At 44.0% G+C, this 26,899-nt stretch overlaps 1 protein-coding gene across 4 annotated transcripts in view; it reads right to left on the bottom strand.

Annotated features, from left to right (window-relative positions):
• CYFIP1 (cytoplasmic FMR1 interacting protein 1) overlaps positions 1-26,899 on the bottom strand; it is a 65,946-nt gene continuing 39,047 nt past the window's right edge. For all 4 annotated transcript variants that reach the window (XM_075728046.1, XM_075728045.1, XM_075728042.1 and 1 more), the window contains 8 exons: positions 16,431-16,574; positions 14,841-14,931; positions 6,726-6,856; positions 4,374-4,446; positions 3,093-3,187; positions 1,705-1,943; positions 640-787; positions 1-166 (listed from right to left, as the gene is read on the bottom strand). In XM_075728046.1, coding sequence (XP_075584161.1) covers positions 2-166; positions 640-787; positions 1,705-1,943; positions 3,093-3,187; positions 4,374-4,446; positions 6,726-6,856; positions 14,841-14,931; positions 16,431-16,574 — 1,086 coding nt within the window. In that variant the 3' untranslated portion in view covers position 1. The remainder of the gene's footprint in view (positions 167-639; positions 788-1,704; positions 1,944-3,092; positions 3,188-4,373; positions 4,447-6,725; positions 6,857-14,840; positions 14,932-16,430; positions 16,575-26,899) is intronic.

Genomic DNA, 26,899 nt, shown 5'->3' with positions numbered 1-26,899 from the left:
TCTAGTTGCTGGCAAGGGACTGATGAATAGGTGGCTGGAAGCAGCGCACGTGTTCCACAGGCGTGCTCTCTCCATCGCCAGACTTCAAATACTTGTCCAAAATAGCAATTATTTCATCATTCAGAATCTGGAACTTGCGAATTCTCTCAACCATTTTCTTCAAAGGCTGCAAACAACAAGAAACCAGACACACGGGAATTAGCTTTGGAGATAAAAAGCCTTGGACACAAAAGCAGCAAATGCCGTTACCTCACCTCTCCCAGCAATGTTGCCAATGTTTCCCTTCCACTGCTAATCCAGTGAAAATCCAAGGTGCGTGTTGGTTTTTGACAGTGCTGCTTTTTGTACAAAAAAGGGCAATTTACAGCAGCCTTGTCATAATCTGAATGCACGTATATGAGATGGAAAGCATTAAGAAAGTCCCACATATTCAGGGAATCAGAGTTCTCACTGATCAGTCTTCAAGCTGCAGTACTAATGCCTTAATCTTTTGTTCCTAAAAACCCTGGTGCCCTCATTTTCAGCCTTTCATTCTAAAAAGCGATTGCTACATCTACGCTGCATCCAAGTACAAACAGCTCTGATTTATTGTTGCCTTTATTACTACAGCAAATACAGAACAGATGTTTGCAAACTCACCACATTCTTTATAACCTCGTCTTTGCCATCGTGCTTTTGGACTTTCAGCAGGTGGTAGCAGAAATCCAACACGTCAAAGCGACGCTGCTGTCCCAAAAGCACAATGATCATACAGCCAGCCCAGTGCAAGCCATCTCCAAAGCACTGCCTGAAACAAGAAACACACCACATAAAGCACGTTTCACCTACATCTGCAGAAACATATCCACAGGAAGCGCTCACTAATCGGCCATTACACTAAACTACATATATATGGCTCTGAATATTAGGCATTAATCTGGAAAATACTGCAAAATCTCTAGTAAGTTAAGTTCTCTTCCAGATACCACAAGCGATGCAAATGGATGCTTAACAAAAAACCAGGAGACCCCCCTCCCTGCAATTTTACACACCATAGAGTTACTCAAAAAACATTTATTCCCCGTTAGACTCCAGCAGCACTACATTTCAGTTTCAAAGGAAACACCACTTTCAAAGAAAATGGGAATTCAGTGTCACTCCGCTCCTTTGGGCTGCAGGCAAGAAAGGAAGCAAGCGTCCTATGCTGTTGCCTCCATAATTGCTCAGTGAAAAGCACGTTACAGCTCAACAGTTTTTCAAAATAAGGATATTATCAAAATTAACAAAACCAAGAACTACAGTTCCTGGTTAACTCATGTTAATCATGTTAACTGCCACGTGCCCATTCTTGCTCTTAATTCAGAGAAGAGAATACTTGTTAGAAATACATGCACCAACGTTCAGCTGTTTTATTTCAGTTCAGCGTCTGTAGGGGTCTGACTACTATTGAAAGACGCGTGCTAGGGCCTGTTTGTCATGGGATCATTCGTTATACAGTGGCAATACTTAAAGTAGAGGGTTATTTTTGTTAAAAGATACAATAGTATCTGTGTTCACGGATTACGAGCCCCTGCCAGGGATCGCCGCGCTTTCCCTTGTTTTCGCACTAAGCCCTTGCAGATGGGCAAACAAACGCCTCCATTCTAGGCCCCCCAGCCAGTTACAGGGAGGACAAGCGCAGCGCTGTTGCCCGCAGGTGGGCTGCCGGCAGCTGGCAGTACGTACTCCACCGTGAACTCGTGCGTTCCCACGGGGATGCAGTAGACGAACTGCATCGCGCTCCAGAGGCGATGGAATTCCACGCACTCGTCCACGTGCATCACCCCATTGCTGGGCAGGGGCCCGCGCCAGATGGGATCGTCCAGGAAGGAGCGGATCCTCGTCAGGATAACCTCAAACATGGACAGGCCGCAGCAGAGGCGTTCTTTGGTCAGCAAGTCCCCTTCCCTTGCGATTGCTATTTGCTACGGTGGAGAGAAAGAAAGTGCAAAATCCTGGTCAAAGCCACTCGACCACGAGACTATTTTAAAACAAAAATGCAGCACCACGTTTCTCAGTTTCACTTTATTCTAGGAGATATTTCTCCTGACTTTACGTGAGGTCAGAGGCCACTAACCTGGGGTTCAGTTCAGTGGAGAAAACACTCAAGAGAAAATTGTAAAAGCCTTTTTAAGCCGACAGGCTTGAAAGTAAGTAATGCCAGCTGCAGTTACGCTAATCCTGGACTAGTCCCAGGAAAGTTTAAAGAATTCTTTGCCTGAATGGAGGCGGAAAGCAAAACCAAAAAGAGCAGTGCCCTGCTGCTAGTATGGGCAGTAGCTCCTGCCTGTGCTCTTCTGCATATCTCCCTCAGCTGCTGCTGTTAGAGATGGAAAAGCTCCAAAGACGGCACAAACAGGCTCAGACAAAAACCATAAATGGCAACGCCGGTTAGGGCTTGTCCCAGCTTGTGCCATCACATTGAGAGCTCTTTCCTACAGTGCAACAGCACCTACCGAGCTGCAGCACATGTGATGATAAAAGCAGTCTGAAGTCTGCTTCAGAGAGCTCCGCTCTTAGTTTCTACTATTCACATCTCAATCACTTGGAAACTGCTAAGGTTAGCAGGGAATTAACGTACCACTCTCACCGAGAGAAAGGAAAATAGTGCTGAAGCTGCAAAGGCAGTTCAAGAACGTTCTCTTTGGTCAGTGTGCTCCCAGGAAAGCTCAACTCAGCTCATTTTCCACGAGTTTCTAATCAGCTGGCTGAGAGAGGAATAAATTGTTGAAAAATATATATATACATGCACAAGAAAATGGATTGCTTTTGGTGGAATTTGCAGTAGGACCTCCCTGGCTGGCCTGGGATACTGAGAGGGTATTACATAGCAACGTAGATACAAATTAGCATTTTCCCCAAAATGTGTCTGTTCCACCCCAGTCTCAAATGTTTTAAACTCCTGAGCTTTAACAGCTTTACCAACTCCATGAATCTGAAAAAATAATCGTTGTGTGAACAAGTTGGATGTGCAGGTTGAAGTCCTGACACGGGTATCAGCACATGTGAAAGGACAGGCTTTCTAGTGCTCAGAAATTTCTGGAATTGCCTCCAACACAAATGAGAGAGATTACCTGGGGTGTTCCTAGCCTTTCGATGAGAGGAACCAAATGTAGTGGAGCGTATTTCGATTCTAATCTCTTCATTTTAGCATCGAGCCTTTCACCCTCTGAAACAAAAAAAAAAAAAAAAAAGAGAGCACTGATTCATGTCATTGGTAGCTGACTTAATTTTATAAATTGAAATTAAGCAAGAAAATTCTTATTTTTACACAATATTCAGGGAAGTAGAAAACTGGGTAGCTTAATTTATTAGTCTGAATAGTTGGTTAATCTTCAATGTGCTTTTAGAAAAATATAGTTTTATATTTTAAAATGTTGCATTGTATGTGCAAACAAAAAGAAACCAAGGATTTGTAGTAGACTACATTTAATTAACTAAATTGCAGACCAAACATAAGGCTCTATTATGCTGCTGGTGCTAATATATTTGACTCCCACTTGTACTAAGCCAACTAAATTGTCCTTATCATAGATAAAATGCTTGACTCTAGAAGGTGGGATATAATGAGGGTGGAATTCTGTGTGTAACAAGGCTTATAAAAGCATTTGGCACCCCCTCATCACTGGGAAGTAGGAAACGTTCTCTGGCAAATGGGAAAATACTGTTTACAACGGTCTGGTTAGTTTTATGCAGGATGCAAGTGGCTACAGTGAGTCTGGAAATATTCTCCAAGATTTGTAGCTGACGGGATTTCTCCAAGCAGAACAAATCAGCTGCTCTGTCAGTGAGGAACAGAAAGGAAAGGAGACAGAGGAGCAGCACAGAAAGAAGCTTGAGGGGGGGAAAGCTCACTTTCTGATGATGAAGGATGAGGAAAGCACATACCAGAGGAAGCAATCCTGCAAACATTCACCAGCGCATGCCCAGTTTAGTAAAAAGGCATGTGAAAAGTTTGCTGGGACCAGGGACCACTTGTATTTACTTACTCTGCTGACAGACTTCCTATACCCTGTATGATCAAGCCCACCCCATTTAATTGACAATCACATAAGAGAAACAGCACCTTCGGAAAAGCCCCTCACTGTATCCACATAGAGGGGTAATACTGCCCTGGGTATCCGTCCCACTTTTCCCTGTCACAGCATTCCTCTTCTTCCTCTTGTAATTTGCACCAAGCCTTGCTAAGCAGCACGTGTTTTTCAGCCAGGCAAACAGGCCTGAATCTGTTACCTCTGTCCTGTAATTAACAGTGGTGTTGTAAAGGATGGCTGGGGACGGTCACCGAAACCACAGCAGCAGGCAAGACAAGTGGAAAGCATTACCCAAGGAAGGTGTTTTCACTTAGCCAATACCTTTGACGTGAACTCTGGGCAGGATATTTTGGAATGGTGCCGCGTGCAACAGGTCACACACTTCCTCCAGGGACTGGAACGAAAAGGAAACGAGAGACATTTAGGACCAGCGCATCCCCAAACCACACCAGATCCCCAAAACAGGCTTCCAAAAGCACGCCGACACCGTCGCAGAAACACCAGAGGGCAGCCAGCCTCCGCCACCAGCGCACGGAGCCGCTCCGAGCCCTCGCTCTCCTCAGGGGATCGCTCCCAAAGACGATTTGATTTCACCAGGTTACCTTGGATTCCCCAAATAAACCCCAGCAGCTCTCCTCCCACCCTCATCTGGCAGTTTGTAAAGGACAGGGTATTTATTAAAAAGACTAATGCAGAATGAATAATTTTGGTGTGAAAGCGGCAGACGGCTCCTGCACAGACAAACGGAGCGGTGAAGGAGATGACTCACTGATCGGTTATTTTTACCAACGCTATTCCCACCACCTGTTATCTATGGTGGCAGGCACATCTCCCCTCCAGAACGGCCAAGACACATGACAGCAGCGGTGAATGACCTCTCAGGAAGTATTTTATATCTTCAGGGACAGGGGAAAGGAAGGCAGATGTCTCCTGGTTCTTGGCTGCTGTATGTGTGTGCAGAGAAAATGCAGAGATGACCAGAAGCAGATGCATGACTTTGCTAAGCCCCTCTCCTCATTTTTGGAGCAGAAGCCCGGCTCATTCGCAGTCCCCCAGCGCTAGTATTAACAGATACGTTCATCAGCCATACCCTCGGCAAGACCAAGGTGCTGGTGCTCATGTGCCTCTCCCAGGTCTAATTCCTTGATGTCAATGCCATGAAAACTCATGTGCTAGGCACTCAAGATGAACAAGACCCACCCAGTAGCAGAAATGCACTACAGGCCTACATTTTGCACCAGGGTAAAGTCTCGTTTAGTTATGACAAATGACCATAATGGAAAAATACTGAAATACGTGACAGGACATTGGGGCACCGCTGAGGGCAAAAACAAGAGGAGGGGCAGCGAGCAGGGGTGTATTACTAGAAAGCATCACCAAGGTGGCATCCCAGAGGAGGTGCCTCCAGCGCTGGTGTCACTTTGGTACACCCTCAAGCAGTGAGGGCCCTCGCCTGCCTCGCCTTTCACCACGTACCCTGTTAGCCTGAATCCAAAGCAGTCCAGTTTCTCATTTTGTTTTGGCTGTCCCATTACTGAATACGGGTTTGCTGCTTGTCACCTGGCCTTCCAATTAATCTCCACCACATGGGAGGGATCCTCTAACACCATGAACAGTACTCTGAGGAACAGCATGTCTTTGTTACCTTATCTAACGTCAACAGCCTTAATACGCCCTAGAGAAGGAGTCTTACGGGAGGATTTATTTCTGTGCAACGGCAGGCTCCCAGCCAGCTTGCTGAGGAAGGGTATGTAGCTGGTTCGGAATCAGCAAAGATCTCTACATGATGGGCAGCCCAGCCTCAGCAGCAGCATGTGCTTGCACAGCGTGGGCAGAGCACCCTGTAGGCACAGGCAGGGGAGAGACTCCCCACCCAAGTCTCGAAGGCACAATGGAGGTAAAGAAAGGGAAGACAGCAAAGCTGTTGCTTTTCTGGCCCATAGGCAATGCTTCCCTCTGTAAGTACTCAAAAGCATGAAGACAAAGAAATTACATGTCTAGCTATTTTGTTTGAACACCAGATTGTATAACGTGAAAGAAGAGTGGGAAAAGAAAAGGAGAGGTAAGGATAAAGAGCAACTGTAGCACCATGCCCTCGGCAGTGGGCAGCTTTGCATGCTGAAAGGTAGAGGCCAGGCATATAGGAAGCAGCTGAAAGACTGGGCATGTTTCACAGCTTCGTTCAAACAAGGACACGTGAATGTCTGGCAGAGCGGGCACCACTGTCAGCCGTCCTAGCAGCAAGAAGGATGTCCAAGAAGTCCATGTTAACTTTGCAATGTTTCAGACAACAACAGGAATGACAAACACGGAAGGAAAATAACAGTACCAGATGCACAACTCATTGACATAAAGCGAGTAGCCACCCTGTGACCGACCGCAGGAATACTATATTTGATCATAATTTATGATGAAGGTCATAATATTTGATCCTCAGGTACCATACACGAGGCACCGTCTCTCACCCAGCAAAGCCACGCATCCCTGCTATCTCACAGACACGAAAGCCCCTGCAAGACTGCAGATCAGAGCAAGGAACTGTTTCTAACCATCTGCCCATCAGCAACAGCAAACTTGCAGATTTCAGCCTTGTTATTTATGACGTTAGTAACACAATTTGAGAGTACATTTTGAGAGACAGATGGGTTTTCAACTAGCACAGCAGGCACCTACCAGACTCTGTTCAATGAGGAGGCAAAACAGGACGGCATTTCCCACTTCCCGCAAATTCTGGAAGCAGACAGTCTTCAGTTCTGCATATTCAACGATGTCCTTCAACTGATGGTGAAAAAACTCCAAGATACCTGAAATCAAAAGTGAAGCAAAAAAATTAAGTCTCAGGAGCCAGAACAAAATCTAGTGATGATCACACAGGCACTCCTGTTACCTTGGGAAAGCAGACAAAAGATTCTGCTCTTGTGGATAAGAGTCACACGGATCAGGACTAGTTTTTCCTTCTGCCTCAAAAGCACTCCAATTTTCTAACCAATTTGTCTATTCAAGCTTGCACTGAACATGCATAAATATACTGTCTCGGAGCACAACTAACCAAGGGTGCAGGTTTATAGTTGTCTCTCTGTGTATCAACACCTGAGATTTTTTATCTCCAGATGTGCAGCCTAGAGGAAACTGAAAGGAGCAGCATTTAAATACATTAATAATCAGAGGTTATGAAGCGTGAAGCCAGTGGTGTGCTGACCTTTTTAACTGGATAAATCATGCAAAATGGAGTGCCTAGCTTCTCACTCCTAGAAAAGGGAGCCAATGTAAGAGGTAAGAAAATAATTTCCAGGGGCAGGAAGAGAGAGTAGAGCTCTCATCTGCTCTTAGTCCTGTTCCGGCCTCTGTCCCCAACCTGCTGCACCACCCGACAGGTTCAATTCACAGCTGTTATTTTCAAGGGTGACAGAGCCAGCAAGGAGCAGAGCACTAAAGATACATGGAACAGGGGTGGTGTCAGGCTACAACTCTGACAGCGCCACAGCCAGCCAGAGGTGGTCTGCAACCTCACAAAACAATCAAACACAGAAATCACAAGTCAAGCTCTGCTGGCAAGGGTACATCAGATCCTGCTGACAAGCAGAGTCAGAACATTGTTTCTGTCAAAGTTTTGCCAAAAGCTGTTAAAAAACAGCTAAATTGTGATTTTAAAAACCACGTAATTTACATAAACATATGTCTTTTCCACCAAACAACGGTGACTCTTAATGCATTGGTGGATTTCCAGCTCCTTCCCCCCAGCTCCAGAAAGGTTGCGCAGTCCCTTGGTTAGGGACAAGCCCAGGAGGCCCCGGGCTTGGCAGCTTCTGCAGGGACCTGATCTGGCCTAGCACTGCGGAGGTTAAAGCAGTGTGCAGGATGAGCGAGGAAAAGCAGAGAACTGCAGTAGGTCAGACAGCTCTCTGCCTTTTTACAAGTTAATTTTTATCAGCATTTTTCCATCTGTCTGCACAAGCCTGGCCCTTTTAAAAAGCCACCAAAAATCTCGACTGATGACAGAAGAAAATACATCGTGCAAAGCTTTCAAATTGCGAGCTACATATGGCAGTTCATTTCCATTACACTGAATTAAGTCACACAGTTGAAACTCCACCCAATCACATCTAATGCAACTGAGAGGAGACAAGGCAAGAGAGCACAGATGCCCACCACCACCTTCCCATGTGTTCCTTGGGTGCAGCTGATGAACTCTTCCAATGCAGGAGATTAGACTTCGGAATTTACCCAGCAAGGCAACGGCTGAGAGGGGAGTGCGCAAACATAAAATACAGCCTGGAGTGTATCTATGCCAAGGAAATCCCTCAAATTCAGCAGGGGAACTTTAAAACGTACAGTGAAGGAAGGATCGTACAGCTAACCCACACACTTCTACAGAAAGCCTCATGTCATTAAAATTAGCAACACAAAACATCAATAAAGTGCATGGCGAGGGGATGCAGGGCTGGCTCTGTTACATCTCAAAGAACTATTTGTCAACAGAGAATCTGCAGCAAGTGAGTGTTCCCACACACATTCAGTGGAGAGAAATTTCAGACCTAACAAGTAGTCTGGTGACTCAATAGAAAAGCAGAACTGAAAAAGTAATGGAGATAAGTCAGATGTAACAAGTGCTTGCTGAGCTTGATTTATTCAAAGCAGGGACACTTAAATCTAGCTAAAAAGCAAGGAAGTTGTGCCAGCGCATCACTAACTCCCCGCTTCCCATAACACGGGGACCATGTAATGAAAAAGCTCTGCAAAAGACTTGGTGTACATTCAATGCTGAGGTATTGCCAGTTGCAATTCCCAGGTGTTTGAGCAGCAGTGAGCACTTCGTGTTTGTTGTTTAAACACACCTGCCCACCATGGCAATGAGCTGCTGCAGTGCTGAACAGTGGGACTCCTATTTTAAAGATGAGGTTGAAAAGGCAGATTGATATGGCAGAAACTTTTTCACAAAAAATATTTGATGCTAGGAAAAAATGCAGAGTGAGGGCACTGAAGCAAGCTTTACCTCAAGTCTACAGTGTGTTTTAGTTACACGCCCAAGTATTTCCTTTGTGTTTTTCTCTGTTGATGAAAGGGATTCCATGCCTAGCAAGAAAGATCTTCTAAGGATCAACTGCTGGAAGTCAAGTCAAATACATTCCTCATACCAAGACTGGATACCCTTCCGGAAGCAAAAGTCCCTTGCGTTATCCTGGACTTAGGCCTGTGCCATAGAGGAAATCAAACTAGAGTATCTACCAACGCTTCTGGTCTTAGTATCCATGGCACGTACACAGAGATTGATGGCGAACAAACAGAAGAGCTGGAAGACTCTCCGAAACACAGTGACTAACTGTAGACTTCTCCACAGTTACCATGGCGAGAAAGCACTACCCGAGCAAGTAGGATATTGGCAACAAGGACAGACATGGGGATATTTTTCCCTTTACCTTCTATGGTGAGTGGGGAGTAATTTGGTGAGAAACAGAAGCTGAGCAGAGCAGCAAGGATGATTCTGCTACCACAACATGGAAACAACCACTGCTCATGAAGGGGATGGACAGGCGGGGTGGTGGTGGTGTCAGACTCTCTCAATCCCCCTCCCAGCCTGTGGATTTTGTGGGGAGCTTCAGAAAAGAGATTGATGCCCGGAACAATGTCGAGAGAATTTTATCAATATTATATGGGCAGCTCTGAAGTGAAATCCTGAGAATAACCCATGTCACCTACAGCAAATATAAAGGAGGAGGATGGCACAGAGAGAATCCAGGAGCAGCACAGAGGACTGTGACCAGCAACAAGGAGCTCATGCTGAAGGTGCGACTGAAACCAAAGCAAGACAGTAAGTCCACCCAAAAGCAGCAGGATAGCAGAAGTCAAAGAGGCTTGAGGTGAACCATAAAAATAATATATTGTCTTTTATAGTCACTCCAAGTTAGAGAGTCCTTAAGAAAGATCCTTATTTCTTCACCCAAAGCCCCAGTCTGCATATACAGATATATAAATACACACACCCCCACACATGCATTCATGAACAAATGGTGTCATTATTTTGAAAATCTGACACCCACTATTTAGCATGCAGTTGTTCCAAATGCCGCTATCAACAGTGCACTGCTTCCCCTTAGATGAAGGGCTTGATTTACCAGCAAAACAGATGGAAGTTTACAGAGCTCCATAGGCTATTTTTGATGGAACAGAAATGGCACTGAAAGCACAATGTGCTCCCCAATGGAGTCCTGTGGCAGAAATACATCATCATGTTTTCATTAATGTTTGAGCAATGGCATTCCCGATCGCACCTCCTTATACTGTACAGTACACAGAACTGTATTTTTATGAAAGATTGTACATGCATACTGAAGCCCTGGAAAAAGAACAAGTGTCTTAGGAACATTGATTTCACTTAACTGCATGAAACCTTCCTCTTTCCCCTGATTTATTTGTGGGTGCAATTCATAAGTTACTGAATTAGTTGAATATACATAGCATTTTGCAAGGCAAATGAATCAAGGCTTTTTGCTCCTTCTCTCCAAGAAAGCAATTTTAACTAAACCCCTCTATTCCTGCAGATGGGATGATGTTAGGTGTCATAATTATTGATCTTATAATCCTAGTTTCTGATTCACACAGATCTCAACAAAAGCAAAAGCTGTTGATATAAAATAGATCCAGTAAAGCACAGAAGATTAGTAAAGGATTAGGTTCCATCTCTGCTTCCAAAATCCTATCTCAACAGCACTCAAACAGCAGATGCCAAGTTTCAGCTGTGCAGTCTGTACACTAATTAATTTAGGAACTCAGACCAAATCAACACAGGCAATGCAAAGCTGGCTGGATTTCTTCACTTCGGTCACCTTTCATTTTCTATAAAACAATCTCAGTTCACACCTACAGACTCAAATCAGACACGTTCCAGAGCTTGTAACAATTCTGGTACCTAAAAGATTAGGACAAAAATTGGCTATTAATTCTAGAACTGAGTCGCTGACTAAGAACAAACCAGACCTTCAATATAATTCTTGGTCTAGTTGTGTTATGAATTATTTTCTGCAGAGTACTGACTTCACTATTGCCAAGTAAAGTCTGCAAATCTGCAGCAGCAAAACTGCTCCCAAGAAACTGGGTGCTGTAATGACCTTTAGTTTATGTTCACTTTCATACAGACCTTCAAATGGTAGCTACAAATACTTGTTTGGGCCACAAGAGACTTCATTAACTCTGCATATCAGCAGTCAAGTCATTCCTTTTGACAGAAATGTTTGCAAGGTTTAAGCATATACATGTATCTGAGAATTGTGATCACAGAGCCTGTGGACTGTGTTTATTTTACTAGAAAGAAATATCCTATTGTTCTGCAGATCTAATCAGTCCTTACTGCCCTTTCGCAATCATCTAGGTGATTTCGGTTGCCCCCAGATTCTTTCAAATAGTCTGTGATTCCCTCCCAAATCTTTCTCCAATGAACAGGTTTCAGAAAAAAACTAAGAAATAATTTCTTTCATATTCTTCCCCACAATGACTCAAGCCATCACGCCCCCACTGAGAAATTAACCTGTTCTCCTACTCATCCAAGTTTGATCAAAAACCTGGGATAACAGGAAGCATTATTGGCCCTGCCGCTGTGCACCAAGTGATGCTTCCCCAGCAGCCTCTAGCCACTACTGCCCGCCACCGCACTTCCCAGCCCAAGCTAGCTCCTGTTCCTATTAGACCCTGACCCAAAATATTCCAGAAAAAGGAGGGGTGGAAGACTGTTTATTGCCACGTTGCTGTGCTGAAGCAGCTCAGAAGGTGTTGCCAAGCAGCACAAGCAGCCCAGGGAGAGATGGGAACACAGCAGTCGGCAGCACTGGGCACTGGGAGGCTTCCCCAAACTGCCACGCGAACATGTGGGATTTCAGGGGATCATGGCCTGGTGTAATGAGTGTTTTGCCCTGCACCAGCTTTGGGTGTTTTGGGTTTTTTTAAAGAAGAAACAAGGAAATGCTATACTTAGGGAAAAATACACAATTAGGCTACTTTCTTACCAAGTTTCAATGAGCTTAGCAAGATACATTGTTTTTTTAAAAACTTTCCTTTGGAGGGGTGATATATCAGTGACAAAAATCTAAGCCTCATCTCACAGCAGAGCTGACAAACTACTTTCCTCATCATGTCCAATGACACTTCAGAGTGGCAGGACATCAAATATTCATTTATCAAAAGCAGGAATGCTTTCAGATACTAGAAAAACAGCAGAAGAAAATGTTACCTCCAAGATGAAATTTCAAGTTTAAAGTCTTACAGGCCAATATTCCTTTAAGAGCTTTAGCAACTTTAAAAGGTCCCTTTAAAAATCTTTATGCTTAATGTATTTTTAGACAAATATTTTTATGACTACAAGATGAGCAAGTTCCCCACTGCTTTATACTGTTCCTATGGAAACAAACCCATTGGCGAACAGGAGTCCTGAACAACTCTGATGCCACTGTCTGTACCCTGCTGCTTTTAGCAGGAATAAATCACCGTTTAGAAATCCACAAGTCTAGAGGGCTGATTATGTAGGGCTCAAGGAATTGCAATCAACAGAGTCCAAACAAAGCTCTCCAAATGAAAAGTCAGAAGTGCACAAAATGGCTAGAGGCTTCCTTACTGAGCATACTTAAATCGCTTTGCATATGGAGAATGGACTCAGGAAATTAATTCTGAATTGATAAATGCATGTTACATCAAGACAGATGAGAATCTTTATATTTAATCTGCAGATCAGAATCAGAGTTTTGGTCTGTATGTGTCGGTAGTGCCAATTATAAAGAAATGATTTGTTATGAAAGAATAGAAGCAACATACAGACATGCTCCATAACACTCAGACTTACTGCTACAACTACTAACTTCTGCAGGAAGCTTTCAGAGGCAGAGGAGGGAACAGACAACAGCTGGCGTGTATAAGCTTGCATTTTCTGTGGCAAACCAAGTAAACAAGGTGTGGCGAAGACTGCTACAGAGGACAATTTAGCACAGAAAGGAGAGGACAGGGATTCAAATCAAGCACGGTTTGAGCCTGCCCTTCTACAATCTGGCAGCTCTTCTCCAGATGCCAGATGAGGCCTAAAACCTACAGCACGTCCCCATTCCTTTATCAGTCAGAGCTGCTTCAAGGGCAGACAGCTCCATGATGGAGAGGCATCAGAGAGCACAGTGCGATTCTTCAGTGATGTGAGAGAGGGATGGAGGTGCCCTGAGCTTCCACATGCGTTTTCTGTCTAGCATCTTCAAAAGGAAAAGGGAGAGGCGGCGTGACAGTGCTATAAAGGCTGTCTCTGCCATTTCTTGGAAGAGACTCTCCGGGAAGTTATTAAGTGTCCACTGCTAGAAATAGTTCAGAACAGGAAAAATACATGTGTCAAGACAAAACCTGTTAGGAACAGGGGTAGTGAAGAACAGAATCAGGTTGGTTTTTGAGATCCAGTACAAATCCAGTTGCTGTGATCTTCCACCATTAACACCAAGAGTTACTCTGATCTCTTGGTACAGTAGGCATCTAAACATAGGGGATTTATTTCGCAAGAGTAAAGATGAGGTCAAAGCAGTTTGTGATCTCTACAAAACATGAAAGTGATGAAGGATCTTAAAATGTTTTAATCAATCCTGTGAAGGCTACCATTGCACAAGTACAGTTTTGCCTTTCCTATAGGATAGATTGCCTTTTAACCTCAAGAGAAAGTTTCCGCTTAAGTCACTGGGCATCTCCTGCCAAATACTTGCTCTTTACCGGTGAGGATTTCTGGCAAGAGACTGTGAGCTTCCTAATGTCACCTGCAGCATCGCAGACCCTGGTGATACATATTCTATATTTGAGAATACCTACTGCTTGTGCCCTCAGACCTTAATGAGTGGCTAAAAACTTCAGATAGGTTATTTTTATACTGCTAACTACCACGATTCATCCATTTCTACACTCCAGGGAGAAAAACAGGAAGGAAACACTTAGTAAGTCCTCAATTTCATTTAACATTGGTAATGAGCATTAAGCAAGCTGTGGGAAGCAGAAGAAAACCAACCTCATTCCAGTTGGAGTGGCATTTAATAAACCTAAGCGACTCTGGAAAAATAAAGATATATTCAGGAGGTGGGTGGCACATGGAAGGATTAATTTGTGTTAATTAGAAGTTGTGGAGGAGGAATATTTTGAAGGGGGGGAAGCAGTTTCAGAATTTCAGTGAACAATGTGATAAATACTAATTAGCCAATTATTTCTCCATAGTGGCAAGCAGCTTCCAAAGTAATTTCTTCTTCTGCAACTGTCACACCTCCTGTTAAGTGGCTAAGATGCGCCCCACACAAGCCTCAGACATAACTATTCTGGCAGGACCAGTTTGCCCTCAGCAGTAGCACTCCTTTTATCTTACATTTGATAAGGGCAAAGGAAGAGGGAATAGAGGCTCTTCCAGAGAATCAGGGTTATCTAAATTAGACATTTAAACAGAACAAGTGTGAGATGCTAACTTGCAGAGGGAAAAGCTCAACATACTTATGAGAAAGACTAAAAATAGAAACTATTGGGAACATCCCACCTCAAGATCAATTATGTCATAAGGTTGTCTATATACAGACTGTTATCCTTTTATTTGTCCTAAGCATAGAAGTCTTAAAACTTTACTAAGTACTTTCAGAAAGCCCAGCATTCAATAGTTCTTGTTATAAAAAAAAAAAAATGAGTGATGATTATTGGGAGAGAGAAGAGAGGCAGGGAAAGAGAGACGTATGCATGATCCCAAAGACAGTGATTAGTATCATCTTATTAAGGCTACTACGGTAACACCAAACATGAACTAACCTGGAGAACCATACTCATGTCTTGGTAACCTGCAGATCTTAGGCATCACTTCCATTAAGGTCTTGACATACTGAAGAATTGTCCCTTGTAACTAAGAGAAAACAGATGTGTGTAAACGTGTCAGTGTTACTGAACTAAGAAACTTTACAACAAATTGCATTCAAACTACACATGAATTGAACAAGCTCTAAAAATCTTGCATTTAATTCTGCCAGTCATCATCTTCAAAAAGGCAACTTTTTCAAATGAATGCAGTTGCACTTTCCTTCATATGGCATTAGACACCCTTTGCTGTAGGAAGACTGGCACAACAGCTAAGGCCAGGAAGGTAAAAAAGAGGAAATCACGTTCTTCTCTTGCAGACTGTCTCTATTGTCTAACCAACTTTTAGATTTTTGGTAAAAGAAGTTGCATTTGAATGCTTTCAAAAGCAACAACAGAAAAATCCTTAGCATTAGGTATGTCTGTAACAGCTCAAACTGGCTATTCCAGACATACCAGTTAAGACACAGTCCCAGCCTACAGTCAGTGTGCCTTCCTCCCACGAGACACCTATCTCATACCTGTCTGCCTACATCTGATCACCTGCATCAGGCATCAGCAGGATACCTCCCCCCAAGCCTTTTAACCTCCTTTATAAATGCCCAAACATCCAACGCTATTAACAAATTGAGACGATTTACCCCTTAAATAAATAATAAAAGAAAATCCCCCCAAACCCAACAAAGCAACACTCAACCCCAAACCACGAAAAATATCTGTGTTTTCCTCTTTTCCTGAAGATTAGACCATAGTACCCCTTCAAGCAGGCTCCAGCCTTTCTAGAATGTCAAAAATGTACTTAGAACATTGTGGAAATTACTGTAAACAAACTGCTGAATGTGTCAAGTGTCTGAAGTGAGATTATGAAAACTACAGCTATCCCCTCATATAGTTGGATTATTTTGGCAGCATGCTCCTTACAGGCAACAGGGACAGGGAGGAAAAGACCATTTCTTTGGCTTAAACTTAACTGCAATGCATTATGACTGTATACATAGATACTAATAATATAGCAAACAGCCAGCTGCTCAACCACCTCCTAGTTACTCTTCTAAATAGGCTTGATGCTATCCATTACTAGATCAAGCACAGAGATTAAATCGTCTTTGTTATTAAGGTGTCATCTGTCAATGATGTTAGTAATGAAAGCCTTGAAGTTGGGCAAGGCAGAAAAGCACACTCCAGCTGTTCTTAAAAAATATCGAGAAAATGAATTTACAGTACAATCTTTAAGTTGAAATCAACTAGTTTGACACATTCATACTTTTCCAGAGTCTACCCAGGACCTAACAGCATAAGTCTCCACAAATGAAACTCATCTCCAATGCAGAATCCAAGGTTTTCAAAACACCGCTCAGGCTGCCAAGGCACATCATCTATTGCTTTCACAAGATGTTGAGTATTCTCAAACACAGCTTATACTGAACTTCAGTGGAAGTAACATTTTAATTAGTTTTATCTGAGTTCTTACTTTCACTTTGTTTTTCTTGAGACATTTCCTAACAGAAGCCATTTGGAATGGCAGAAAATGAAAGACAACTGGCATACCAGGCTCTTGACAACTTTCAGCAATTCCTCCATCACCACAGCAATACCCTGATACCCAAGAAGTCTACAGATGACTTTAAAGTGAGGAGGACCAACAAAATTCCTGTAGTTGCTGTAGATGCTGGAATATGCCAGATTCAATGCCTAAAACGAGAGAACAGATAGGGTTAATTACAATTTCAGCTGACTGCATTGTTATAATAATCTTGTTTAAACAGCATTTTAAAGCATATTAAAAATAAAATAATGGCTTTGTATCTCACTGTCTCTCCAGGAAGTTAAAATACAAAGCTTCCCTTTTGTAAGGCAGGAACTCCAACCAGTATCTCTGTATTAGCAAGAAAAACTTGTAAACACCTTTTTTTTTCACCAGGCATCTTCCACTTACCATTTATAAAGCCACGAACATTTCCTCTTTCATGTTTTTTCTATTTACAGAGGTATAAAAGGATAAAAGTAGTCAATGCCAGTATTCAGATCCCTGAATTTTAAGCACAGCTTTGATTCCTATATCATCCATTTTACATAAAAACATCTTGAAAGAAGTTACTTCAATTTTCAGTTCATAATAGGTGTTTTAAGTCTCTGAGGAGTAAACTACAAAAAAACAGCCTTCTGCAGTTAACTGCTCTCTGCAGCTAATTAATAAGGATCTCTCTTTTTCAAATCCTTTAGCTGTACACAAGATCAAAGCAAATCTAAGTCTGGGATGTAACCTCATGGAAATATTCCAGAGTTGTATAAATAGGATGAGGTGCTTTGCCATATTAATGACTAGTTTTTCAAAGCGAACGCAACTGTACAGACCGATGCTGTGTAGGGATTTAGGAACTTTTTGCTGAAGCCACGGATCAAAGGGGAGTTAGCTAACTTAACATCCTCCACTTCTGTAAGTGGGTTATTCTCCTGTTTCTCTAATACATGTGACATGGTTTAACCCCAGCCAGCAACTAAGCACCACACAGCTACTCACTCACTCCCCCGCAGTGGTATGGGGAGAGAATTTGGAAAGTGAGAAAACTCGTGGGTTGAGATAAGAACAGTTTAATAATTGAATAATAAGCATAAGAATATACAAAGCAAATGATGCACAATGCAATCGCTCACCACCCGCCAACCGATACCCAGACAGTTCCAGAGCAGCGATCGCTGCCCCCTGCCCAACTCCCCCCAGCTTATATACTGAGCATGACGTCATATGGTATGGAATAGCCCTTTGGCCAGTTTGGGTCAGCTGTCCTGGCTCTGCCCCCTCCCAGCTTCTTGTGCACCTGGCAGAGCATGGGAAGCTGAAAAAGTCCTTGACTAGTGTAAGCACTACTTAACACACTGATGTCTTACTTGTTGCTATCAACGTTATTCTCATACTAAATCCAAACCACAGCACTATGCCAGCTACTAGGAAGAAAATTAACTCCATCCCAGCCGAAACCAGGACAGTATCCACCCCTTATTCTATACCATCTGTCATTCCCAGGTCCTACCCTTTCCAACACATTCCGATTAATCACCACCACTTTTCCTGTCTTCTGATATATACACACAGATGTCATTCCCTTCATCTATGGGCTATGCCTCTAAAATGTCCATTGACTTCATTTAGTCCATGACTTTGGGTTCCATCTGTCATAACAGTCTTTCAGGGCAGGAGAGATGGTGTGTGTTGTTGGATTTTTGCATGCTGAAGCCAGTTCTGGTTCCATTACTGCTACACTTTGCTTGGTTTCATCAAAGTTCATTCTTCATTAATCTGAGTGATTCTTACTGTAATACTGTTGACATGGCATATAGCAACCACAGAAGTGATGACATACAGTACTATACAGCAATTAACATAATTGCTTTCAGTTCATTGGCTATTTTCACCCAAAATCAAATCCCCTTGAGGTCCACATCAGACTTCACCATCCTTCCACATCAGCCACCAAGTGCACCCAGGTCCTTGAGCAAACACAATCTCATGGATGGGTTTGCCTTTGCCTGAGGCAGGAGTAGCCCAGACTGCCTTCCCCAGCATATTTCTTACTTGCACTACAGGGACTTTATCTCCTTCTACAGTACATAAAACTTTTGGCTGGGCAGGGCCAGCTCAACTGGCAGATCCCCTAGTGTGACTAACCAGGTAGCTTTTGCTAAATGTGTATCCCAATGTTTGAATGTCCCACCACCCATTGCTCTCAGGGTAGTCTTTAACAGTCCATTGTATCATTTGATTTTCCCAGAGGCTGGTGCATGATAGGGGATGTGATATACCCACTCAATGCCGTGCTCTTTGGCCCAGTTGTCTATGAGGTTGTTTCGGAAATGAGTCCCATTGTCTCACTCGATTCTTTCCAGGGTGCCATGTTGCTGTAGCATTTGCTTTTCAAGGCCCAAGATGGTGTTCTGGGCAGTGGCACAGGATAGGTTTCCAGCCACCCAGTGGTTGCTTCCACCATGGTGAGCACATAGCGCTTGCCTTGGCAGGTTTGTGGGATTGTGATATAATCAATCTGCCAGGCCTCCCCATATCTGTATTTCAGCCATCATCCTCCATACCACAGAGGCTTTAACTGCTTGGCTTGCTTGATTGCAGCGCATGTTTCACATTCATGGATAACCTGTGCAATACTGTCCATGGTTAAAGTCCATCCCTTGATCATGAGCCCATCTATGTGTTGCATCTCTTCCTTGATGGCCTGAGGCGTCACAGGCCCACCGAGCTATAAATAATTCACCTTTATGTTGCCAGTCCAGATCCACCTGAGCCACTTCAATCTTAGCAGCCTGATCCACCTGCTGGTTGTTTTGATGTTCTTCAGTGGCCCGACTCCTGGCTACGTGAGCATCTATGTGATGTACTTTTACAACCAGGTTCTCTACCCAGGCAGCAATATCTTGCCACAATGCGGCAGCCCGGATGGGTTTGCCTCTGCGCTGCCCGTTGCTTTGCTTCCATTGCTGCAGCCACCCCCACAGGTCATTTGCCACCATCCATGAGTCAGTACAGAGATAAAGGACTGGCCACTTTTCTCTTTCAGCAATATCTAAAGCCAGCTGGATGGCTTTCACCTCTGCAAGCTGACTCGACTCCCCTTCTCCTTCAGCAGTTTCTGTGACTTGTCGTATAGGACTCCATACAGCAGCTTTCCACCTCCGATGCTTTCCCACAAGACGACAGGACCCATCAGTGAACAGGGCATATTGCTTCCCATTTTCTGGCAGTTTGTTATACAGCAGGGCCTTTTCAGCACACGTCACCTCCTCCTCTGGTGATATTCCAAAATTTTTGTCTTCTGGCCAGTCCTTGATTACTTCCGAGATTCCTGGGCGACTGGGGTTTCCTATTCGAGCTCGTTGTGTAATCAGTGCCACCCACTTACTCCACACAGCATCAGTTGCATGATGTGTAGAGGGGACCCTCCCTTTGAACATCCAGCCCAGCACCAGCAGCTGGGGTGCCAGCAGGAGCTGTGCTTCAGTACCAACCACTTCTGAAGCAGCTCAAACCTCTTCATATGCTGCCAATATCTCTTTCTCAGTTGGAGTATAGTGGGCCTCAGATCCTCTGTATCCCTGCCGCCAAAACCCTAGGGGCTGACCTCGAGCCTCCCCTGGTGCTTTCTGCCAGAGGCTCCAGGTAGGGCCATTCTCCCTGGCTGCGGTGTAGAGCATGTTTTTTACATCCAGTACTGCCTGGACTGGCCCAAGGGCTACTGCATGAACTATCTCCCCTTTAATTTGTTCAAAGGCTTGTCGTTACTCAGGGCCCCATTTTAAATTGTTCTTCTTCCGGGTCACTTGATAGAGAGGGCTTACATTCAGACTGTAATTTGGAATATGCATTCTCCAAAAACCCACAATGCCTGAGAAAGCTTGTGTTTCCTTTTTGCTAGTTGGCGGGACATAGTTGTTATTTTGTTGATCACATCCATTGGGAACTGATGACATCCATCTTGCCAGTTTATTCCTAAAAACTGGATCTCCTGTGCAGGTGCCTTGACCTTACTTTGTTTTACGGCAAAACCAGCCTTCAGAAGGATTTGGACTATTTTATTCCCTTTCTCAAAAACTTATTCTGCTGTGTTGCCTCATAAGATGATGTCATCAATGTATTGCAGGTATTCCGGAGCTTCACCCTGTTCCAGCGCCGTCTGTATGAGTCCATGGCAAACGGTGGGGCTGTGCTTCCACCCCTGGGGCAGTCAGTTCCAGGTCTACCGGACACCCCTCCAAGTGAAAGCAAACTGGGGCCTGCACTCTGCTGCCAAAGGGATTGAGAAAAACTCATTAGCGATATCCATTGTGGCATACCACTTGGCTGCCTTTGACTCCAGTTCATATTGAAGTTCTAGCATGTCTGGCACAGCAGCACTCAGTGGCAGTGTAACTTCATTCAGGCCATGATAGTCCACAGTTAGTCTCCACTCCCCATTAGACCTTTGCACTGGCCGTATGGGACTGTTAAAGGGTGAGCAAGTCTTGCTGATCACTCCCTGGCTCTCCAGTTAATGAATCAGCTATGGATGGGAATCAGGGAGTCTCAGTTGGTGTGATATTGCCGCCGGTGCACCATTGCGGTAGCACTTTGACCCTCAGCAAAGCCACAACAGAGGGGTTCTCTGAGAGACCAGGCAAGGTGGACAGCTGTCTAATACCCTCTCCTGAGGTAGTCTATGCCAAGGATGCACGGAGCGTCTGGGCCAGTCACCATGGGGTGCTTCTGCCACTCATTCCCAGTTAGGCTCACTTCAGCCTCCAATACAGTCAGCTGTTGAGATCCCCGTCATTCCAGAAATACAGATGGGTTCTGCCCCTTCACCGTTTGACGGCATTAGGGTACACTGTGCACCGGTGTCCAGTAGAGCCTTATACTCCTGTGGGTCTGATGTGCCAGGCCATCAAAGCTACACAGTCCACTAAACCCAGTTGTCCCTTTCCTCCACCTGGACAGAGGCAGTGCCTCTCTGCTCACGGTCATAGTATTCACTACTCACTTCTTGTAAATGTGAATCAGAAGTCCCTTTATTAAGATCAGGAGTAAAATCAGCCCTTCTACTCTGTCTGGGGAACTGCTCACCAGAAACCAAAGCAGTAATTTTCCTGGAAGAACCCCCTTGTGTGACTGTTTTTCCTTGCAACTCACGTACCCGTGCCTCTATGGTCAAGGTAGATTTTCCATCCCACTTCCTCATGTCCTCTCCGTGGTCATGCAAGTAAAACCACAGAGTGGCCTGTGGTGTGTATCCTCTATATCCTCTCTCTTGAGCAGAGGGACATTGACTTCTAGTGGCTGAGATACTGATCCGTACAGGTGGGGAGAAGGACCTATCCTCTTTGAGTTGCTGGGCCTTCTGGGACAGTTTCTCCACAACCAAGATGAGGGAGGATGAGAATCTTTCTTCATATTGCCGGAGTTGGCCAGCCAATTCATCCACTGTTTGTTCCTCTCTGTCTTTCCAGGTCATTACTGCCAACGAGTCAGCATGCGACAATGGTGCACTCCATAGAAACTTCCACCACATGCGTCGTGTGCACCTGACTTCACCTGGATCTTTGGGTAACTGCTCATTGTTCAAGTCACTATAAATCACCTCCAGCACAGCTAATTCCCTCAGGTACTGGATACCTCTCTCCATGGTAGTCCACTTGCCTGGGTGACATATAACATCTTCCTTGAAGGGATACCTTTCTGTCACACCTGACAGGAGTTGCCTCCAGAGGCTGAGGGCTTGTGCCCCTTTTCCAATCACTTTGTCAATGCCCCCTTCCCCAGAAAGGGATCCCAGTTGTCTGGCTTCCTTACCCTCTAATTCCAGGCTTGTGGCCCCATTATCCCAGCATCAGAGCAGCCAGGTGACAATGTGCTCGCCTGGACAACAACTGAAATCTTTCTGCGTATCTCACAGCTCACTCAGGAATAGGGATTGGGTGGTTATCATCTCATTTATGGGTTCTGCCTCTTCTTCCTCCTGTTCTCGTGATGGCCCTGATTCATCTTCACCCCTTACTAGATGAGCTGATTTTATTGTATATTTCTTCTTGTGTGGTGATTGACACCAGCATGGGTACCTGTTGTGGGGGTTGGAGTATTTGCAGTGCCTGTCACAGGGGTTGGAGTAGATACAGTGCCTGTCATTTTGTCGTCAGATTCAGAGACCTTCTCTTCCCCTTGAGGGTTCTGAATAGTGTTGAACAGGGCTCGATAGGCATGGGCCAGCCCGCAGCACACTGCGGTGATTTGTGTCTCTCTGGAGTTGCCAGGGTGACAGCATACTTTTTCCAAATACTTAATAGTTTTTCAGGATTCTGCACTTGTTCAGAGGTGAAGTTCCAAAACACTGGAGGTGCCCACCGTCCTAGGTACTTGCCCATACTATCCCACACACCCTGCCACTCATAACTCTCCAGCCTTGGGGCAGATCTCTGGATGATATTCTTAAATTGCTTATTAACTTTAGACAAAAACAAAACAATATTCCCAAGAAATACCAATAGAAGTATCTTAACTGCCCAAGGATGTTCAAGATACTGAAAAGTTACTGTAATGAAGGAGGGAAACATCATAGAAGAAGGTAGCAAAGGTGCCATTCTGTATTTCCTTCATCAAAAACCTCTCAGAGGAAGAGGTATAATTGCTAACTGTCTCCATGAGGTGGTACCCAAAGTACAGTGACAGCTTCAGTACAGAACCCAAATACCAGATTAAGCTCAAGGCCAGTGTTTTAATAACAAGTCTCCCAGGCAAAACATCACTAATCACTGCAGAGCACAGCAAATTGCAAAAACCAACACCAATCTTTAACATGTACAGCAAAAAAAAAAAGCTTGGTGCAGATCAGATAAACTAATGTCAAGAACAAATGAAACAATATTGTGACTGGCAACTGTTAACAGATACAAATTCCTTAATATGCTCTGGTTAATCTGTTATTATCTCAAACCCTTCGTGCCCCACGCTGGGCACCAAAAAGGACTGTCGTTGTTTAACCCCAGCCAGCAACTAGGCACCACAGAACCACTTGCTCACTCCCCCCCGGTGGGATGGGGAGAGAAATGGAAGAGTAAAAGTGAGAAAACTCATGGGTTGAGATAAGAACAATTTGATAACTGAAATAAGATAAAGTAAAATAGTAATAATAAGAATATACAAAGCAAGTGATGCACAATGCAATTGCTCACCACCTGCCAACAAATACCCACACAGTTCCCGAGCAGCAATTGCTGCCCCCTGGCCAACTCCCCCCAGCTTATATACTGAGCATGACGTCATATGGTATGGAATAGCCCTTTGGCCAGTTTGGATCAGCTGTCCTGGCTCGGCCCCCTCCCAGTTTCTTGTGCACCTGGCAGAGCATGTGAAGCTGAAAAGTCCTTGACTAGCATAAGCAGTACTTAGCAACAACTAAAACATCAGTGTGTTACCAACATCATTCTCATACTAAATCCAAAATACAGCACTATGCCTGCTACTAGGAACTCTATCTCAGCCAAAACCACGACAATACGCATGAAAGACAGCATACTGTTAGACTTTCAACTCCATGCACATCAGCTGTAACAGAAAATTTTCCTTCACCAGTATCCCGGAAAAACATTGCCTTTCCCTCCAATTGAGAACCTGCCCCAATTATCCATTCAAGTCAATACCAGATACTGTAATACATGGCAGTGCACAAAGAAACTACTAGGAATTCAAGTCATGAAACTCTACCAAGCTCTTGGAGGATTTTAGTCTCATAAAAGTAAAGGAGCTACAAATCATCTTTAGAAGAGATGGGGATAGAAGATACACATTTTTATTTAGGTTGTAAATCTCTATATAAACACCAGTTTCCAACATGTTTTGAACTGTGGACTTCGAAATTTAAAAATTGTATTCTAGACTGACATAGAGCAAATGCAAATTTGGCAACAGGTTAACACTTCTTGGCCATATTTTGTGGGTGCCTCAGATGTACTTCACAAACCCTCATGGGTCAAAAATTCTTGCATTAGGAAAGAAATACACGAAAGCACAGTCTCAGAAGAGACCGTCTAGGTCATAACAAGAGAGAAAAAAGAGATCCAAAACCAGGTTTCTGAATCAGGCAACTCCTGACCTAAGAGACACTTTGCATATGTTAAAACACATACACATAGAAAATTACATAAATTTTATCATGCTTCAACAACCACAGAAAGTTATAACCAGCAATTTATTTCTGCAATGTGAAAATTCAAGAAGTTGCCAGTACTGAAATTTACTTAAAGGTTTAGTTATATTTCTCACGTGCCTGAACTTCTGCCTCCATCTGTGTGAAGAAACTATACAGCATGATAGCCTGACCTGCGGAAGGTGGGTTTTGGGGTTTTTTTGTTTTTCTTATCTTGAGGTGAACAAGAAGCTGACCATGAGCCAGCAGCATGTCCTCACAGCAAAGGCAGCCAACAGCCAGCGGGGCTGCATCTGGCAGAGCACTGCCAGCAGGTGAAGGAAGGCGATCCCTCCCCTCTGCTCAGCATGGATGAGACACACCGGGAGTACTGGGTCCAGGGATGGGCTCCCCAGTACAGGAGAGACATGGAGAGACGTATGGGAGAGTCCAGCAGTGGGCCTCAAAGATGGTTAAGGGACTGGAGCATCTTCCCTATGAGGAAAGGCTGAGAGAGCTGTGACTGTTCAGCCTGGAGAAGAGAAGGCTCAGGAGGATCAAATCCACGTGCATAAGTAACTGATCGGGGGAGTAAAGATGATAGACCCAACTGTGCTCAGCAGTGCCCAGTGACAGGACAAGGGGCAATGGGCACAAACAAGAAACCCCACTTAAATATCAGAAAAAACTTCACTACTGTGAGGGTGGTGGAACAGAGAGGCTATGCAGTCTCTGCCATCAGAGATGCTCAAGACCTAACTGGACACATCCCTGAGCAACCTGCTGCAGGTCACCCTGCTCTGGAGGGTCCCCTGGCCTCAGCCATCCATCAGTCTGGGAAACTCTGTTCTAAGGACTGTGGGTTTGTGTTGATTTTGTGGAGGAGGGCTTTTTCCAAATACTCATCCATCTTTTCTGTGAACACAAACTAAAATAGACACTTGGCTAGTTATTAGACTCCTAATAGATGACACAGTCCCGCTATTAGATCAGAGCTGACTAAAAGGCTAGACTCCAAACACACCCCACCAGGTGGACAGCCTAAAGCTGCATCCCTCTAGTACAACGCGTGTGTTTGCGTAGCTCTCTGCTTACAGAAAAGGGGTCTGGGGCATTGACAGGTGACAGAACTGGTAAAACCTTAAGAAAATATGTGCAGATGAATGTCCCGATATACTAAGCATTTATACAGTTGTCCCTAAAAGATGAGATTTCATCCTTTGCTTTTGATGCGTCCAGTCAGGTAGGTCTCTACAATAAATGTGTCCAAACTATCTATTTCGGCTACAGCACAAGGAGAATTTTACTCCAGTAGGTTAAATCATTTTACTGCTGTGAGGTTAAGGGTAGGGAACTCCTCTTCACACAGCAGAAATTTGTCATAGAAAAGCAAGCCCTAAAACCATGATTTCAGTATTTAAAAACTCACCAATACATAGCAATAAGAAGCCAACCAATCTAAAAATACATCTTTCTTTAATGTAACCCTCATGGGGAAGTACCTAAAATGGTCCACCTGTAAACGTTGGATTAGCAGAGCTTTATAAACTGTGACAAGGGATTTAGAAAACATGATCATACGCCACCACCACTTCCCTGCTGTGATGCACAAAAGCATAAAATGCTTAGGGAAGAAGCCACTAACAAAGTTGGGGGGGAGGAAGGGAAGGAAAGAGAGAAGGAGCTCTGGGGGGGCTTTTTAAGCTATGTTTGCTCCCTCCTCTACTTAAATTAAATAACAAAAGGGGAGAGAGAGAGAGAGTTGCTAGTTGCTGATGTCATCAAAGTGCTAACATTAATCACTCACAGCATCACTGGTACAGGCACACGAGCATACAACAGGGATGTTCAGGCAGTACACTGTCCAAGGGGAAGCAAGAAAGAGAGGGAGGGAAAAGACATTATTTTTTCTCCTCTGTGTTCTTTGAAAAACAAGGCAACAGCATCTTTAGACAAGATGTGCTCTTGCATGAATTTAAGTGGAAGAGACAAAGAAACCATGCCACCAGCAGCATCGGAGAAAAAAAATGAAAGCACCAAGCAATGAGAATTCAGTCCAGGGAATCTGAGGGGAAGAAAAAGCAAACTGGGAAGCAGAGATCAGGCAGGAAATAACTCATGTGAAAAAGGATATAGAAAATTTAGTGTTTATGTCATTTTTGCAGCAGCATCACCATATGAAAATTCTGTTCTGAAATTTCCATCAGGAAGTGACGGTAAGTACTGACTTTATAATCTATAAGACATCAAATGGGTTTTCCAAACATTTACATGCCAATAATTACGTATCTTCTAATAATTGATGTTTTGTAATAATAAAAAAACAGTATTATTTTTGTTTAATTAAAATCCAAA

Source organism: Pelecanus crispus, chromosome 1 (assembly GCF_030463565.1).
Source record: "Pelecanus crispus isolate bPelCri1 chromosome 1, bPelCri1.pri, whole genome shotgun sequence".
NCBI lineage: Eukaryota > Metazoa > Chordata > Aves > Pelecaniformes > Pelecanidae > Pelecanus > Pelecanus crispus.
This window is presented reverse-complemented; position numbering and strand designations above follow the sequence as displayed.